This window comes from Littorina saxatilis, linkage group LG12 (assembly GCF_037325665.1).
Source record: "Littorina saxatilis isolate snail1 linkage group LG12, US_GU_Lsax_2.0, whole genome shotgun sequence".
Classification (NCBI taxonomy): domain Eukaryota; kingdom Metazoa; phylum Mollusca; class Gastropoda; order Littorinimorpha; family Littorinidae; genus Littorina; species Littorina saxatilis.
In genome coordinates, this window is record NC_090256.1 from 28,102,497 (window position 1) to 28,117,716 (window position 15,220).

Here is a 15,220-nt window from a genome sequence, read left to right on the forward strand (position 1 = left end):
GCCACATTCGGAAACACCACAAACCCCGACCCAAAGCAATTTCTCAAACTGCTGTGGTGTTGTTCACAAAAATACTTTTCTTGAATATCTTTTTACATTTAGTCAAGTTTTGACTAAATGTTTTAACGTAGAGGGGGGAATCGAGACGAGGGTCGTGGTGTATGTGCGTGTGTGTAGAGCGATTCAGACTAAACTACTGGACCGATCTTTATGAAATTTGACATGAGAGTTCCTGGGTATGAAATCCCCGAACGTTTTTTTTTCATTTTTTGATAAATGTCTTTGATGACGTCATATCCGGCTTTTCGTGAAAGTTGAGGCGGCACTGTCACGCCCTCATTTTTCAACCAAATTGGTTGAAATTTTGGTCAAGTAATCTTCGACAAAGCCCGGACTTCGGTATTGCATTTCAGCTTGGTGGCTTAAAAATTAATTAATGACTTTGGTCACGCTCATAAGAAAAATAACTATCTCAGTGTTAGGCATTTCTGTAGTGAAACCGTACAGGGGAAGCTACTGGAAGGGTATCTATCATGCATGTACAACCTCTCAGACCATCGGAAACCATTGCCACGCATATCAAATCAGTGGAGCCGAGTTTCCTTCTTTGGCCCATGCATTAGGATTCAGCAAGCTGTATATATACAAGATGTCAACAACCACCACTGATATAGCAGTATCCCTTCCTTATTAGCCCTCAAGCAATCCATTTAGGGAAAGCTGATGACAAGCCCTCTGCTGCCTTTCCGAGCTCTAAAACATCGCAGAACACAACCCTTGGCAGGAGTGTTTATGTTATCGCTCGGCCAGGAAAGAACAAATTTGCAAGCAAGAAAAGGAAGAGAAATGAATTTCTGGCTGAAAATGTGCACAGTTAAGAAGTCACACACTGAGTCAGTTTAGTAGAAAGAGACATAGTCAGTACTATCAGGGCTGCTTGATAATAATACACACATTTTAAATCATCAGAATACACTCTCTGCAATCTTCTATACTGATTGCACAAAGAAACATTCAATGCGGAAGAAATCAGTTAAATACTGCTGTTTCCTACATGTCGAACCGGTACATAAGAATCACATTACACCGCCAACCGAAAGACCAAACTTGTCAAAGTTTTGTAAGTGAACACTACATCTTACAAGCAACAAAATATGCATGTTAGTGCATTTACACCTCCAGCATACATACAGATTAAACTTATTACGCTTAAAACAATATTTATGCTGTTTTCAAGAAAAAAAAGTGAGTGTGGTTTAAGCTTTTTGAATATTCCGCGCAAATTTCGATGCTCCGCCTTGCAAGGTCACGGCGGCCGCTAGCTGCTGAAATCTGTGGCACCATGCATAGGCGGTAAAGGCGCCTTCCTGTAACATTTACGTGGTTTTAAGTGTGTTTAACATTTCTCAGTTCCTGGAGCCCTTGCAATGATTATAACATAGACCTATAGGTCCCTGATTATAATGATGACAAGAAGCAGAAGTTTCAAAGTAGTGTTACAAAATGTGGTTGTCTTGAAACAATTAACACAGGGTTTTTTCCATGTTGAGTGCAGCTGAGAATAGTTCTGTGTGAACTCAGTTATGCTGGTCCGCAGTAACCGAGCCGCTACTGTCGGAACTCGCGATAAAAGATAGGCCTAATCACAAAAAACACAATCGGCACTTCCTTGAAAAATCTTCCTTAATCTATTGGTATATATATGATATTACACTGACTAACCTTTTCATCTAAACCCTAGTTCTTCTTTACGAATGAATGTATTTTCTACTTTTGACGAGAAAAAAATAAAATGTATTCAGCTAGAGCCTATGCTTTCTTACTGCTGGGTCGGTGTCTGTAGCAGACGATACTTTGCCGCTCTGACAGAGAAACTGAATACAGTCAAGTCTAGAGTAAAGATAATGCAATGAACTTCGATATTTATCAACAGAGACAAAAGGTTCCTTTGGATATGCTTTCAAATAGAGATATTATATTCAGCAAGTATTTGTGTTGTTGAGTCAGTAGTGCATGATAACAGAGATATAATATAGCCTACATTGATCATCTATCTACATAATTATGTCTGATCACTGATGATAAGTTGGAACTCCATTTTGACAATTTTAACACAGATGCATATATTTTCGGGAAAGTGAGTGAAACACTGTACACTTTTCTTGGCAGTGCGGCGGATCTATCCAATTATAATTAAATTCCAATCTTTAATCCCCCCCCCCCCCCCCCCCCCCCCCGGGCCTCTCTCCGGCTGCTGTTTCTAAAATCATCTTCTTTTATTTTGTTAATCTGTTTGGGGGGCTGGGGAGGGGGGGGGAGATTGTGTGCTTTACAGAGCTCTGTTAAACAGATTGCTATTTAACCTGTGTTACGGCCACTTCAGTGAATGCAACTCGGTTCATCCATACTGTGGCATACATAATCCCGTTTATTTAAGACGGAAGCACGTGACCATCCTGGCAATACTCTCTAGATAGATAAAAGAAAGTGTTAGCAGATTATATTTCACAGTTTTGGTTTTAATCAATAAGTGCTTGAAGCGATTTTAAATTAGCATAATGATTGACCTTGCTAAAATGTGCAACTGAGATACTTTATCGAAGTTTTTAATACAACATTTTGATGCAGTCATGGCAACGCGTATGCTTCAAAATGTCGTCTGCAAAACCCCCACATACATAGCAAAAAAGCTCTGGTCTTCGCTTTGCAGACTTCTCCAAGAGTTTTTACTGAGACTCGGTTCCGAGATTCTGAATTATAAACAGTGGCCACCAGAGATAAACAACGCCAACTCGCCTGCAGGCTAGCGGCGAAAGACAAACCGTTTAACGCTTGACGAGCAGGGGCTAGTGTTTTGTCAGCACACGCTAAACAAAACAAGGCAGCTATAACACAGGACTGTGAGCTCTAATACTGAATTCGCCTCCACTGTTTTGATATGGTAACGTGAGCAAAACTGCCGATCTCCTTTCTTGAGTTAAGCAATTTTTCTTTGTGATACAGGAAGACTTGTTTTGAGAATGTGAAAGTATGCAAAAGCTCTCTCTGTGCCGATTAAAAATATTGCTGTCGGCTCTTTATCTCACGTTTATCCAGCTGTCACCACTCAAGATGGGCAGCTTACAATTTACAACTAAAATGATAGGCAGATTGATCAGAAACCAAAGAAAGTTTTTTGCGTTTTTCTCAAAACATAAAAAAAAGGACATAGGCAATCATCTTATGAGCGTGACGGTATTCTCCAAGTTTAATTTTACTGCCGCTCATTGCCTTAAAGGCACAATAAGCCTCCCGTAAACCATCACAGAGCTCCCCGAGCGTCTACATACAGTACAAGCATACTTCCATTTAAACGCTCACCGAACGGGAACATCCTGGCTGCTTTCTGTCGAGCGTGAGAAATTTTCAAAGAATTTATTTTCGTGGACTTGGCCCTTACAACAATGGCGCCTCGTTTTGGAGCTGGACGGCTGTGATGAATATCCCGGAAATCACGCCCGGGCAGTAAGCCTCCCGTAAACCATCACAGATACTGTCAGGCTTTTACACACAGTACAAACACCCTTCCATTTGAACGCTCACCAAACGGGAACATCCTAGGTGCCCTACGTAAAGAGCGAGCAATTTTTAAAGAATTAATTTTGCAGATTGTCTCGAACACTTTTTGGACCCATCCTGAACTCAGGTCAAAAATGAGTTACTTCCCTTAAACTGGCGATAGCCGTGGATCAATGATTATCAGAATGTTTTTGGACCGTGGTGCGTTTTTGCGCTAGACCTATTAACTTTTAAAATCTAAATAATAAAATTGACAGCTTGTTACACAAACATTCTTTAATCATAAAAGAATTCTTTTTTCATCAAGACAAGATCAGTGCAATTCGAAGTTGTGAAAGTTTGAAAAAAGAAAAACCCGGCAGCAGGGTCACGCAAGGGTCGTAGCAGACGACGCCGGGTTTACGCGGCATATTGCCGTTCCTCTCAACAGTGAAAAGCCATCGCTAGAGTTCTTGTGAACCACAGCCGTTTGTTTCGTGCATAAAAACGTGCTATTGTAGATAAGCTCACATTGAGTCGCATTCAAATGACCGACGACTACATTGTGAAAAAGGGAAACTGGATCACACGGGTTCACGATGGCTCAGGGGTAAGATAAACCAAGCAAAAATAAATTCTTTGAAAATTGTTCGCTCTTTACGGAGGGCACCTAGGATGTTCTCAATCAGTGAGTGTTTAAATGAAAGGGTGTTTGTACTGTGTGTAAAAGCCTGACCGTATCTGTGATGGTTTACGGGAGGCTTACTGTGCCTTTAATAAACCAATGCATGTAGTATACACTAATAACATTGGGTCATTGCATAAGTTTAAGCCTGAATTCATGCAATTTTATGATTATGATATTCACATATTTTAACAAAAGAAGTATTTTTTATGCTTTCTGCGCCAGTGGTGTTGACAGTCCTCGCATTTGTTCAGCGACACATATCTTCAAGTTTGAACTGCGCTTGTCTTTTTTCTTTTTTTTGGGGGGGGGGGGGGGGGTCATGCTGTTTTTTCAAGTTAACTAGCATGTACATGTCGACCTGGACGTTTGGTTGAGAGTGTGCGATCCAATGATCACCGTGACAGCCCTGTGTGTGTGTGTGTGTTAGTGTGTGTAAGTAAACCTGCTCGTCACCTTGCCAACACGCTACAGAAACTCGCATCAAAATCAACACAAAATCCTGACATTAGTTTGATTGACTTTATTCCATACAAAGGTCCGCTGGAGAATTGATAATAACCGGGCGGCACCGCATACCGGCCAAACAGCAGCTGCACAAAAAGAAACATTTGGCTGCCCTAGATGATATAGTGCTTTATAGCCTTATCTGTTATGGCTCTCATTTCAGTGTGTGTCTGTTGGGAGAAGATTTTACGTAGACAGTACATGTACATGTATCAACAAGAAGAGCAAACGCTCGATCGAGTCACTTTCGCAGTTCTGAATATTATATGAGGCATCAGATGGACAGGAAGAAATTGCTATTCACAACACAATGAGTCACGTTCACATAAAATTTGAGCCCGGTCACTTTTATAGTTTCCGAGAAAAGCCCAACGTTAAGTTGTGTGTTGCCGAACAGAAAAGGCTAGTTATCTCCCTTGTTTTTCTGATAACGTTCGTAAAAGGCTACAGATGTAAATACTTTGATGTAAAGAATAATCCTACAAAGTTTCAATCACATCCGATGAACTTTGTCAAAGATATAAAATGTCTAATTTTTCCTTTGACGCTGACCTGTGACCTTGAAAAAGGTCAAAGGTCAACGAAACCATCGTTAAAGTGTAGAGGTCATTGGAGGTCACGACTAAACAAAATATGAGCCCGATCGCTTTGATAGTTTCCGAGAAAAGTCCAACGTTAAGGTGGTGTCTACGGACGGCCGGCCGGCCGGACGGCCGGCCAGCCGGCCGGACAGACTAACACTGACCGATTACATAGAGTCACTTTTTCTCAAGTGACTCAAAAAACAGACAAGGAAACAAACGAACTATCTTTGTGTCACACACACGGCCTTGCATTCCTAATCTGTGGACAAAGCGTTCAAATGTGAAAATTATGTAGTCCTGCAGAGGTAAATTTGAAACCACAGTGCATTATTTCCCCGAAACTGTAAACTGACCACAGGATCAGTTCTTTGTCTCAGATTTCATAAATAATGACCACAAGCAATGTTCAGGCCATTGTCAACTGTAAATCTTAAATCAATAATCTGACATTAAATGGCATTCCCCTTGTCTGCTGTGTGGGAAACTGCAATAAACGTTCTCCCAAATACAAACAGTTAACACCTTCAATTCTTGTTGCTGTCACAGACTGCCATTAAACATCATATGCTGTGTTTTGAACTTGTCTGTAACGTTCCCGGCTCCAGCGCATTTCAACTTGTTAAAACATGTTATGACTCGTCCAATGTTTACCCCGGAATTGCACTTAAACACAATGCAATAAAAGAAAACCAGATGCATAACACAGTGGGCAGTTTCATTAATAAATTATCAATCCCAAAAGCAGGCAGTGCAGTTTACAAATAAAAACTTTAAAATCAATAAACAGTAATAAAAACGAGCCATAAACCACATGTGTAACTGCTCTCTTTGGAAAGAATATATGATTTATACTTGCAGCACGTTCCGACAGCATGAATAATTACAGCTAAGATGAGACAAATGCTTTTCTGGTCTGACGGTAGCAGGGGAAAGACGCATGCACATATGACTTGTCCTTTCAGCAATATACCTTTGCCCGGTAGAATGAAGAGAACCGAGGTATGAACCATTTACAGAAGTATGCTCTTCTCCTGTTGTGTAGAAATAAACTATTACCATGACTTTTTCTTCTTCTTTACTTTTGTAATCTTTTTTTTTTTAATTGAATTTCTTCTTTTAATTTACACAGGCGTATGTGGTTTTTATTGGCAGGAATTTGTGCGAGCTGTGTCCCCAGGATGCCTGAGAAGAGTCACTTTCCTTGTAAAGTCTGCAAAATGGAGTGTTATCATTTTTAATTAATCTAATTTTGTTTAGGTCAAAACAAGTTCTGGGGTCAGGAGGAAAAAAAAGGGTCGGTTAGGGAGTCGGAAACACGTCATATGACTGAACTTTATTCTTGTGCCAAAAAAACATAACAAAACAAAAACAAACAACACACACACATAAAAACTGACAGCATTCCAGACACTGAAAGTTAAGGCCTCTGCGACTACAAAATACTGTCTCAGACTAGCAGTTATGCTGAAAATATTTCTTCCAGATTTCAGTCCTGTAGGGAAAACAATTCAGGTTTACCAGCTTCTTTTTTATGCAAGTATTGGAAGGAGAGTGGGGGAGGGAGAGAGAAACCAACCCAAAACAAATAAAGTGGTACCCGTACATATCTGTGATGGCTTACCAGATGGTTTGCAGGAGAAGGAATAGATCTTTCAGCAATGTTAGTGAGAAACTGTATCTTTTATCTGTCAGTCAAACATGTTGTTTACAAACTGGGTGTGCACATGCGCCAGTACAAGGGTGAGTTTGTTTGTGCAAAAAGCTGGGGGCAGTAAATCAGGTGCTTTCTTTTTTTTAATTGAAGTTTGTTTTTAAAGTTACAAAGGCGCATGTGGCTTTTTATTAGCTAGATATCGTGGGAACTTGTCTTTTTTTTGGGTGAAGGTTTACAAAAGTTATAGGGCTGGGAAGAAAATAATTGTATATTAGGGGAATCAGAAACATCGAACGCAGAAGAAGAAGAAGGGGAATCAGAAACATTGAATTTTTGTTTCTTAGCCTTACACATACCTGTGTACCTGCAAGTCAGATTTTTTTCTCTTTTGCATTCTAACCCCAAGAAAAACTTTTGTCAAAACACAAAACTAAACTCACATGCTACAAGCTATATAGTATTTGTCCCTGTAGCACCATGGAAAGACAGCATGTTAGGAAGGAAGAATTTAGTCCTCATTTATTTATGCCACGCACACTGTGCTGGTGAAACCCTCACCAAAACCTCATTAGTTTAAGTGATTATTAGTATGTTTAAATGGTTAGGACGAGCTTAAACCCCTTTTGCTGAATTATTAACCTTATGCTACTGTAGAAGATTTAACCAGCTCAATCAGCTTTAATCAGCTCAGAAAAGACAACTTTGCCATAGCACATGTAGCTTGCCTGTTTGCAACTCGCTCAGAGGAAAAAATGATAAAATCATGCAGATAAAATATTGATGCTGGCAGTACGAGGAAAGCATGAAAAGTACAAGCAGTAAGAATAGCAGAGGGAAAAGACAGAAAGCCCACTGACAGTTCTGCAACCTCTCTGCTCCAATAAGTGGTATAAATTTACGCAGTTTAAAAAAAAGCACCCATGCACAGAAAGTAAGAAGCTGAGGAAGTGGATGCAACACAATGAAAGCACTGACAGTTTGCATAGGTGTAAAAGATTCTAAAGGCTGACAACTGCAGAAAAATGTTTACCCACAGAAATGAGTGAAACTCACAAGCAAAAATCAATTATGCACATTAATCATGGTCGCTTCTCATGTCTACTTATTTTTTTACCTTTTGCAGCAACAAACAATATGTAAGAAAGCTCAGCCTAAAAATAAAAGGCCAGCATTGTATATTAGAACTCCCTTCTTTCTCAAATTCTCTGTTGTTCATGTCTGTAAATCTACCTCGCTTTTCACGCTTACTCTTGCATACTATGGTGTAATCCCGATCATGTTCACCACCACATATTTGTCCAAGCTTTCATGTGGCATAAGAGCAGCATTCAACTCAAACACACGCCAAAAATCAACACCCTGTCAGCATACTGTGCAGAGTGGGAATTTTTACTGAATTAATTTAGCGACACCTGTGTCACTCTGCTAAATGAATTCACCAAAGAATTCCCTCTCTGTGCTGCCGACTTATGGTACGTGTCCAAGCGAAAGGATGCTCTTATTCCATGCAAAACCCTGGACAGAGCTGTGACTGCCAGTCAACATGACCATGAATGCAGTAAGGATTGCGTCTTTAAATTCAAAGACCTGATCCTGTCAGACTTTAGACCCCCCCCCCCCCCCAAAAATAAAAGGGTGTACTACTCTTTGCGAAAGTGTGAATGCTTTCATGTGACACAGACAGACAACACGGTTCCATACCACTCCAAGAACTTCACGCCTTCATGGAAACTCTGCAACAACTCCCTTCTCCACAGGAAGAGCGCTCAGTTTGATACTTGCCACCTGACTTTCTCGGACCCGCTTTCGGGAACAGAGACTTGAACTCTTGCAGCATCTTCTTTCTTCTTCACATCGAGAAAATCAGCCAGGGAGCTAGACATTTCTTCAGACAACCGCATCCTTTAGCCTGCAAGGTCCCTCTCTCTACACCTCCCCCTTTTCTTTGACGCGCTCTTCGCACTTCTGCTTTGAAGTTTTCCAACTTCCTCGGCCATTCCCTTCTTTTTGACCCATCCATCTTTAGAGCCTTCAACCTCTCCTCCTTTACTGCATTTCTTCACGCATTTCCCTTCTTCTCAATCTTCTTTTTTCTTTCTTCATCAACCTTGGCAACATGAAAGAAAAGAACACATAGTTAATTGTAATGCAACAGCACATTTTTATTTTACAGCAACAAAATGAACCTCGTCTGAACAGAAACAAGCTCTTTTTATAAACTTTTTTTCAGAAAAGCAACACTATTGTCAAAACAAACTACCAACAATTCTCTAAAAATAAACAAGGAGATTCACAAATAAGGTTTGATCAGCGTTGAGCCGATACCAGATTGTTTTCATGGATACAGTCACGACTGCCCATTCACATTCACCATCTTTTGTCAAGATAAATAAATTTCATGACTCATTCTGAACATAGTGACAATGTAAAAAAAAAAATGACTGCTTGTCAAATGTTATCAAAAGAAAAAAAGCCACAGGAAATATCAGTCAGTACAAAATGAAAACCAACGTGACGAGGATGTATACAAGTTCTTAATTTGAAAATTCCAACGTTCTAGGAAGATGCAGACGGAATGTCCCAGAGCTTTTGTTTCTAACAGACATTTTTCTCTGAATCTGAGCTTTAGTCTACAATTATAATTTTATATTTTCAAAAAGTTAACATGACAACTGCACTGTGTTTTTGTGATCTTTTCTCAATGCAAAAAAAAAGGGGGAGCTTTTCTTCTTAGCTATGTAATCATCCCAAAAGAAAATAACGAAAGCAGCGTCAACAAATGAAGGTCATGATTTTGTTGTTGACATGATTCATGGAAGGTGAGAGTTTACACCACCCGTGTTGATGCTAATCAATGATCTCAGTCCATGAATTAGAATTCCATTTCCCGCCTGCTTAAAAATTCACGAAGATCTTCACTTTCTGTCTTTAGAAAACAAATGTACCATGTGCGGAAAAAATACAGGGGAATAATCAAAACTAATTAATTACACCCTGCAATGCTCTTTTTTTTTTTATATAAAGGACCTCCCAAAACACTTTATCTGTGTGTGTGTGTCTGAATCTGCATGGGAGAAAGATGTTCCTCATAAACTACTTGTGCAAAAAACGCACTCTGCAGTCAGAAACGGCACAAAAAAACAAGTCATTACTTTTGAAATGGAATATGTATCATACGACAGCACCAGATAACTTTTGTGCCTCAACTAGCAATATTATAGTGGTTGCTTGCAGCAAAACATTTTGAAAATGAGCTGAACAGAGTTCATAAACAAGAGTCGTAATTACATGTAATATTACTAATAACCTCATATTTCACACAATATCTGAGACAAACTCAGCTCAAACACTTTTCTTTCCCAATTGGAAGTTAAAACCCCGGAAGGTGAAATCTGAGTGCATGCATCCCAGAATGATTAATGATTGCCACATGAATGTGTGTGTGTGCGTAGTTGTGTGTGTGCGTAGGTTTGTGTGTGTGTAGGTTTGTGTGTGGAGGTATGTGTGTGTCTGTGTGTGGTGTTCGTATGCATGTTTTCTAAACAGCTAGTTGGCTGATTTCACATGGATATGTACTGGGAATGATTCTTGATACAACAAAATGAATTCGTTACAATCATGTTGCAGTATTGAAACAAAAATGGAAGAAAATGTGTACAACGAGAACAAAAACTTGCTAAGAGGCTAAAACAGCAGCCTATGTCACAAACAAGTTATCTACAGCAGCACATCTCTCTGAGTGTGTAAATACTGATCACATCCGGTCCCAACTCCAAACCAGATTAAAACCGCACGCGCAGCTCTCACAGGAATTATTGCTCGAAGTGGCTGGTAATCAAAACACTTGTTCTTTTCATACATACAATGGGTCATAAAAAGATCTTTGACCGACACCTCATTTCTCACAAAAACTTACAGACTGCTTATGCAGTGATACTGCTAGCTGTTTTCTAAACCAGGCTTTCTTTAAAAGTAAGAATTCGATTCTCCCAAAGAAATCGGTCTTCCATCACAGCAATTAGACAAACCAAGTTGAAAATTCAGTACCGTACTTTCGGGACTATAAGGCGCAACTTTTTTCCCTCTTCAATGTTTAACCCCTGCGCCCTATTGACCGGTATCTACTTGTGTATGGCTTTATAAGAAGAGTAAAGATGTACACACATCGCTATTCAAAGAAACAGAACACTCCCTCTTTAATGATATGCATGTTTCTGCTTCTATGACCTGGACAAAGTTTCCTCTCATAGTAGAAACTCTGTCATTGACTCTGGGTCAGAAGGTCAGTGTCTGTAAACTAGGGCAGGCAGCTGGGCTAGCTGAAAATGTGGTCATAAACCTGAGGTCACAAGACCAAACAACTCTTACAATGCAGACACTTTGATCTCACCGCACATTATAGAGAAAAAGTATTTCCACTCTGAACACATTCTTGACTTACAGCCAATACACTGGAAGCGCACACCTGTTGTGAGAAATTTTCTCATTTTTCTTAAAAGTGGGGGTTGCGCCTTAAACAATGAAGAGCCTAATACTGTAATAGTCCCGAAAATATGGTACGTACATTTGTCAAGACAAAATCAGTCAAACCAATAATTAACTGGTGAAGTATGAATAGTTGCTGATTCCATTTCCAGAAGCTTGAGATTTTTACCGGTAAAATCACAGAAATTTCTACCTTTTATGCACTCATGAGGAAAACAAATTCACATGACTACACCCGTGGTTCACAAGCAGTCACACATAAGCATGAGTTGTTTTTGTTCCAGTCAGCTTTTAAGGTGCCAGAAATGATAGACCTGGCCAGCATCATGATATATCAGTGATCACACCACTGTTTCTGGCACACAGCCGGGGCGGGGGGAGTCATCAGTAATACTTACGGGGCGGGGAAAAGGATCGTGAGTGACGGAAGCTGTAACCATTGGGTGATGGGGAACGACGGAATGAAGACGTGTACTGTCGACGCCCGGGTGAACGACTTCTGTAATTCAGAATGAAAATGATCAGTAAAATACTTGTGCATCTGCATCCACAAATGATATTTTTCTCTCGACACAGCAAAAAGCCACTACAGCAACATCAACCAAGAACAAGGTATACAGTGGAATCCAGCTATAACGAACCTGGGTATAACGAAATCCCTCTTATAACAAACTGCCATTGATTTCCGGCAGACAGCCTTCTATTTTTTACTTGTTACTTTCCGGCTACATCGAACCTTTTGAACTTATTTGCATAACGAACCCCTCTTTTAACAAACACATTTTCATCGCCCCAGAGCCGCTTTGTCTCTTCTGCGTGTGAGGCGAGATCAAAGGCAGGTCCATTGTGATAGCTGGGTGGCCTTGTTTATAGACACTAACCTTCTTCCCAGGGGTCATTGACCCAGTTTTAGCTATGAGAGGTGGTTCCCCTTTCATATGAGAGAGGAAACACTTCCTGCAGGAAACTTGGCCAGGGTAGTACATGCACCAGAACTGGTGGACACCATGAAATCGGAGATTGATCAGAATGTACATGTACATGCTTTTACACCACTTTTTAAATTTTACTTCTAAAATTGTGACAGTAAAGTGAACATTTGAACTATGCCTCTCTCTATGGATTATATTATGAAGCTGTTGAAAACATGCAGAGATTGTACTCTCCAAGGAAAGATCGATGGGACATCATTTGAAGGTGAGTGGGAAAACTTGTCTTAAGGCCATTTAAGGTTGAAAACTCTACAGCGAATTGCTGATATAACGAACTAAAATGTATCTCCTTTGAGATTCGTTGTACCCGGACTTCACTGTAGTTGTAGGAATAACCACACGTGTGTGTCAAACAGATGATTATGTGATGTCAATGATATCAGAGTTGTGAAATGCGAAAGTCTGACACCCACTCACCTGCTTGCATTCATTTTGCTTGATGCACATGTAGTGGACTAGTTAGTGCAACTGTGAAAACATGGGTGGAGGGTTATTTTTGGATTTTGGATTTACAAGCATGATGGAAGAGTTGCGCCCCTTACCTGGTACAAACATGAATAACTTGATCAACCAGTTAAAACGACAATCGCAGCAAAATAACTGACTCCGATATGTATGTCAGGACCTGTTACGAAGCGGTTTACTCGTATTTTTGGTAATGTGTATTGTTGTAAATAGAATAGACTATAGTGATGGTCAGACATTGGAAAGGGCTATAGGCTGCATACAGTCACGTTGACCGCAGTTGAACCTTTGTGTAACTGACAAGGTTTTTCACGTGCAAGTGATGCAGACGACAGCTCACTGGCAATGTCATAGCAAGAATGACTTTGTAGAATCAGTCGCAGTCGCCGTCAAGGAGCCAAGCTCGACTCATGTTTTTCGTAACACTTTAGCAGACGGACTCCTGTTTTAGGTATCTGACTGAAGAAGGATGAAGACTGACGAACTTTCCCTATCAGTTTACGTGATATCTTCCATTTTCATATTCATGCCAGGCCGGCGACTGTACTAAATGTTGGCTTTACACTCTTTCGAGGTATGTTTGAAACCGGTTATATTTTCATGTCATGTTGTCGTATGTGAGAAGAGTGACTTTCTGTGTTTAACGTTATTGTGTAGGCCTAAGCTATTGTGCTACACTGCTTAAACATGTGAGGGTTTTCCGTAACGTTTTCTTGGCTTTAGAAAACAGGAATTAGCGTGTAAATAATTATATTGGCTCATGCAGCTTAATATGTTGGACGAGTGAGTATTTTTATTGTGCGAGTGAAAGAAACTAAAGACAAGTTGACTTATGGACTATAAACTTTACAGTGTTTCAACTGGAGGGTTTTCATCGACGGAGGCTGAACTGAACTGGTGACTGCGGCTTGGTGTACATGTCCATGGCATGGAGGGCTGGCAGAGTTCTACAGTTAGCCGCTGAGACGAACTGGAAGGATCAAGGACTACGTCAAGCAATGGTTGCTTGTCGTCTTCTTCTTCTTCTTCTTGGCGTTCGCAGAGGTTACACAATCAGTCCAGCACTGGTGATAAATGTTGTCGTTTTCTCCAACTCCTGTCGACTGCCGTATAGTTTGGTCTGCAAGGGAGTTGGTGACGGCCACACTTCTTTTCGTTCCTCATCTAGTAAGGGACATCGCTGTAAGATGTGTTCCGCTGTTTGGTCCTCTTGACCGCAGGCACAGGTTGGTGATGGCGCCAGCTTGAACTTTCGGTTCATGTGAGCATTGAGCCTGTTGTGGCCAGTACGCAGCCTGATGAGGTTGACTTGCTGCTCTCTGGACATTGTGTGGTAGTCATCTCTGTTTGTCCTTGGCCTCATCAATGCCTTGATGATTGTCTTCTGCTCACTAAAGCTGACACTGTTTTCAGGTTGGTCTTCCACGGCTCCTTCTTTTGCCAGCTCATCTGCCCTTTCATTTCCTGGTATCCCACAGTGTGCTGGTATCCACTGGAGGACAACTCTTCTGGTTTGTCTGACCATCTGTAATGCTTTGGCCAGCTGTGGGAGTTTGTCGTTCTCTAGGGCCTGAAGGACTGAAAGGGCGTCCGAGAGGAAGACAACTTGGTAGCAAGAGTCTGCGGAGTCCTGAACGAAGGAGGCGGCCTGCATGAGAGCTTCTGCTTCTGCTTTATAGTTTGTGCAGTGTTTGCCAGTGGCAACGCTGGATGTAGCTGTATGTCCCCCAGGGAACTGGATGAGAATGCCTGCACCTCCATTGAGCACGGCGTTAGTTGCTGATCCATCGGTGTATACATGGATCCACGCCTCTTTTGGGTACTGTTCGTCGATCAGGGCTAAGGTGAGTGCCTGTCGAGCTGTGTCATTCTGATCTTCTCCTGAGGTAACATGTGGAACACTGGTGCAGATCTGGATGCCTGGTTTCTCTGTTGCCTTGGGGGTTTCCTCTTCTTCTTGAGTCAGAGGTAGAGTGTTCTGTGGAAGGACTTCCCTGTACTGTCGAGAAAGTCTCTTGCTCTCGTGTACAAAACTGCTCCGTTTAAGCCGGTTCTTGGTGAGGTTGCTCAGTCTGTGCTTCATGGGGTGGTCGGGTAGGCACTTGAGCTTCTCGGCCTGTACCATAGTCTTGGCTTCTCTTCTCTGACAGAGGGGTTGGATGGTGGTAAGCTTCTCCATTTCCTTGATGGGCGTGGATTTCATTGCACCGGTGATGAGTCGGAGGGCCTGGTTTTGCACACGGTCAAGGGTCTGCAGGTTTGTCTTGGCTGAGGTTGACCACGCTGTGGAGCCGTACTCGAGGTGGGGTCT

The 15,220-nt window shown here is 41.2% G+C and overlaps 1 protein-coding gene across 2 annotated transcripts in view; it reads right to left on the reverse strand.

Annotated features, from left to right (window-relative positions):
- Positions 1 to 4,728: 4,728 nt before the first annotated feature.
- LOC138981665 (transformer-2 protein homolog beta-like) overlaps positions 4,729 to 15,220 on the reverse strand; it is a 29,937-nt gene continuing 19,445 nt past the window's right edge. Inside the window, exons 9-11 of one of the 2 annotated variants that reach the window (XM_070354660.1) lie at positions 11,851 to 11,951; positions 8,669 to 9,074; positions 4,729 to 4,815 (exon numbers count right to left, since the gene is read on the reverse strand). In XM_070354660.1, coding sequence (XP_070210761.1) covers positions 9,070 to 9,074; positions 11,851 to 11,951 — 106 coding nt within the window. In that variant the 3' untranslated portion in view covers positions 4,729 to 4,815; positions 8,669 to 9,069. Of the gene's footprint in view, positions 4,816 to 8,668; positions 9,075 to 9,104; positions 11,952 to 15,220 lie in introns of those variants that run through there. The other variant, XM_070354659.1, reaches the window with a different exon arrangement.